At 49.3% G+C, this 4162-nt stretch overlaps 1 protein-coding gene across 1 annotated transcript; it reads right to left on the bottom strand.

The window, feature by feature from the left end:
* Nucleotides 1-1411: 1411 nt before the first annotated feature.
* Nucleotides 1412-2152, bottom strand: ETH_00031785 (uncharacterized protein; the record flags this gene model as incomplete). Its single annotated transcript, XM_013378152.1, has 1 exon — nucleotides 1412-2152. The coding sequence occupies one exon, from the start codon at nucleotides 2150-2152 to the stop codon at nucleotides 1412-1414; it is 741 nt and encodes a 246-aa protein (XP_013233606.1).
* Between the last annotated feature and the right edge of the window lie 2010 nt (nucleotides 2153-4162).

Below are 4162 nucleotides of genomic sequence, written 5' to 3'. Positions count from 1 at the left end.
TGATGTACCGTTTACTCGTGCATGCCGAATATGCTATTGGTGTTTTGTGAACACTCGAGGTGAGCTTCACATTTTGCGCATTTTGTGCTTGTGGGGAACATCACAAAACCAATCCCTATTTGGATTTTAGGAATGGTTGGCAGCATTAATGCATCTGCCGAAAACCAAAAGAACGTAGAAGGGGAAATGAGGCGGTACTAACCTGAGTTAGGGCGTATGTGACAAGTACCCATATGGCGAGGCAGCATGCTACTTTATAAACCCTTGTCGTCGTGTCTGTTGAGGTCAGTAGGTGTAACCAAGACGCGTTAATGTAAACTTCTAGTGCAGCCAAACAGCCACCTGTTGAATCCACCGCGCATCGGGGGTCAGCAGCGCATCTGAATGCACAAAAACAAAAGAACAAGATTTCATCTTCTTCTAGACAGATTCTCCGTCTCTCTCGCTATTTTTCGTGACCTATTATTCGTCTTCTTGATACTGGGCCTAAAAGTTTTGATTCCAACAAACGAAACTCAATCATTTGGAATCAGTTGATAACTTACTCTGCAGCCGACAGATTTGCGCATATGTTTCGGAAGGTATCATTGCTCATCCAATTTGACAGAGTGCTTATGGAGGTGGTAAGAAAATGGAAGACAAGACAAGTTACGTATGTCTGAAGCACTGCTGCCACAGTGCAGCTCGCAGCCATCGCCAAACCCAACCCCCGAAGACGTTTGTGCAGGCTATTCAAAGCACTTAGCACCGAACCTTGCGTTGACTGACCTGAGTGGTCACCGACAGCAATAGCAGCTTAAGCACAATTAATCATCAGCAACAGCAGGATAGAGGTGGCGATATAAACGAAGCAGCACCAAATAAGCACTTGTCGCTGTATGACATGGTACTTCATGGCGCGTTGAGCTCCTCCCTAAAAGAAGAGAGTGCTGTTCTGCACTGGGTGAGTAGGAAGGATTCGCCGAGTCAGTGGACCTACCAAGTGCAATGTCGGCGATCATAATAGGTAGGGAGCAGAAGCATGTCAGGAGAAATGCCCACGCGATAAAACGAAGACCACCCATTTCAAAGGCTGCCAACGGGATGTCTTCAAGACTGCTCTGTCTTTGCGTGACACAAATAAAGAGAAAGATTGTGAGGATTGAACCACCAATCCGAACGCGACCAGTTACTGCACCCGCACACATGGACACTCCCTATCAGCGCCCATCCAAAAGCAACGCAAAGGAAAAGAAAAATTAAAAAGTAAAGGACAAACAGAGCTAGTAGCATCGCAGCGCTACATGCAGTGAAGGTTACTGCGGCGCTGCAGCGTGCATCATGCAGAATGACGCGTCGTAAGCACCAGAGGGGTCTACAGCTTAAATGCATTCATGAATACGTCTTGAAAATGACAAGCCCTGAGAGTGTTTTATGAAACTTTGTCTGTGAGCGCACCTGCGTCCTTGTACTTTTGTTCCTTGTCGACTGCAGACTCGGCGCTGGCCTTCATCTTCGCGTAAATGTTTGTGTGGGGAAACCAGCGGGCCGCCTCATGGGCCATTGCCAACTGCATACTTGCTGAGGCTTCGTTGTCAGATTGCGTGCTGGAGCTATCCGTGCCTGTGTAGGAGTCGGAGCCGGTTTCAGTGTCCCAGGGGCCATCATCCGCTGGGTTACCAGCGGAATCCCGGGACCCTAGTCGCGCGTCTCCCCCAGACCAGCGAGGCCCATACAGCCAGGCCCTGTAGTCGGCTCCCTCATGTGATACTGACAATCGCCGATCTCGGGACGCCTCGTAAGAGGATGTCGGTTTTCTCTGTATCTCCGCCGAGTCGGAGGGCCAACGATGGCTTTGACGGGGCCCCTCTGAGGGCCGTCGTGGGCCACGGAGGATCGAACGAGGCTTGGAAGGAGGCAGTGGCGATTTTGTACTTAGCTCGAGAGACCCAACAGCAGAGGATGGTTCACGACGCGGAGGATGGCTGGGGCATGCGGGATTCCGCGTAATGGGGGCGGCAGGGCCTTGAGTAGGTCCCTCAGCGCAAAGAGTGGATTGAATATGAGGTTTCAGGTGGTCTGCTGGGCTTTGTGTGCAGTTTGGATTCAAAGGGTGCGCGGGGCGGCTCGGCGTGGCTGTGGCCTGCCAAGCGCGGCCCCCCGTGCCCGTCATGGCACCAGCAGTAAAGAACCTCGCCTGGTAATAGTTGTTAAATATATTCAAATGGAACTGAAGTACTTCAATTCAATGACGAGGAGGCAGCCTCGCTACGAACAGACCCTGGGAACCACAATGTGGGTCACGCAAGTCGACAGGCTGTTGTCCACTGTAAGGGGGAGGGAGAAAGTAACCCTTCTGCCATGACTAAAATGAATTATGGATCCCAAAAATTAGTTTTAAATGTGTGCTAACAAACGGGGACGACAGAGGTAGCCCTCCAGTCTCTGACTGGTGGAATGAGTGCTGAGCCGGGCCGGGCCGATGGTGTCCCGCAGCAGTTCGTCGATGCAAGGGGCTGCGTGAAGACGGCGCGGCCTACACAGGCGTATGAACAGGATTAAATACAAAGACCAGCATACAATAAATAAGGCAAATCCCTAAAGTACTCCAAACCTTCAATTGGCGCCATCTGGACGACACAGGAGGGAGGAGGGCGGGGGCCGGCAGCGAGCAGGTAGCCGGCGCAGCCCTCCTTGGATGCTAGTTAAGGACAAAGCATAATCTCTTTGTGTGTATAGACCTTCTCAGTCTTATGCAATGAACTGTGGGGCTTCCGAAGTCGCGACGTCCGTGGGCTAGCTGTTGCCATTCCGTGTGGTGGATGCCAAGCACGTGAAGAGTCAATGCAGCCAAATCATTCCTATAAGGTCACTTAACATTTAATCACTTACTTTCTACCTTATGTGTACACCAGGAACTGTTAGTGAACTTCCTTCCGATTGCCTTCAGGTCTAGCTGGTGGCAGACGGCAGACGCTATTGTGTGCAAACAAACAACAAGAGAGTTATCCATTTCACTAAAGAAGCCCCTCCTGGTGTACTACACCCCTGAAATTGAAACACGAAGCAGGAGATCTTGCTGCCCTCCTACGCAGAACATGCGACAGCCTCAGTAGAGATGGAGGGCGCCACACGTATCTACACAAACTGCTCCATGTTCAGACAGGAGCAAAGAAGACAACAACCGACAGGCAAAGCTATTCTTCATGCTTAAGTAAAGTCATTTTAAGCCTTTGAGGCCTAAGGGCAGTCAGTTTTGCAAGGCTGCGAAGTTGCATGAAACAAGTAACTGGTGGCTGTGGGCAGCAGCATTGCCACGCGGCACAAGATTTGACTGGACTAGTTCAAAAGCTTTCTGAAAAAATTTAATAACAGCTCCGAATTATACAGTCCCTGCATCTGACAGACTATGGGTCTTCCGTGTTGTGAATAAGCACAACAACAGATTCTAAACGAACAAATGAGCTTCGGCTGGAAGACGAAGGTCTAAAGTTGGATTCTTGGAGATGATGTGCTGTCAGCTGGCACTCTGGAAAAGCCTTTCTAGTGGATTTCACAGTTCCTCTAAATGTTGGCAAACAGTATTACATAAAACATTCAACACATATTATGTTCTCCTCTATAGCTTCTCGTGTCCTCAACTACCATGCGTGTTGACCCACGTGCATATGTACCCAGGTGAAAATATTCTGTACATAACGATGCACTCGTTATATGTGCAGCTATGTATATAAAGTTGCCCATGTGCACTAAAGGCCTTCCTCACGCGAAGAGGCTTTGCTCGAATAAAGGCAGACAGATACAGAATCATGTGCCTAGGAATGTACAGAACAGTGTTCATCCATAAACGTGACTCTTAAAACCATACTCACAATTGCTCAAGTAAATGCAATTCCCCATCTTCACCGGAATAAACTGTGGAAAGTTGACACTTTTAGCACAAGTACGAATGAGCGCACGACTGTTTCTGGCGGTGCGTCCTATGTGGTAAGCAGCTGTCGAGCGTGGGAAGTTCTCCATTTTCCGTTGGCAATAAACGTGAGGCATAAGTAAAGGATCCCACTCTCGAGAGCAGCTGTTACGTTTGTCGCTCTTCTAATTATTCGTTGGTTGCTGCTTGGATCATTTTCTTTTTGTCCTTGCCAGCTCCCTTGCGTTTGAGGTGTCAGTATTTGCTGTGTCC

The sequence above is a fragment of the Eimeria tenella genome, genomic scaffold, assembly GCF_000499545.2.
Source record: "Eimeria tenella Houghton genomic scaffold, Eth_scaff75, whole genome shotgun sequence".
Taxonomy (NCBI): Eukaryota; Apicomplexa; class Conoidasida; order Eucoccidiorida; family Eimeriidae; genus Eimeria; species Eimeria tenella.
This window is presented reverse-complemented; position numbering and strand designations above follow the sequence as displayed.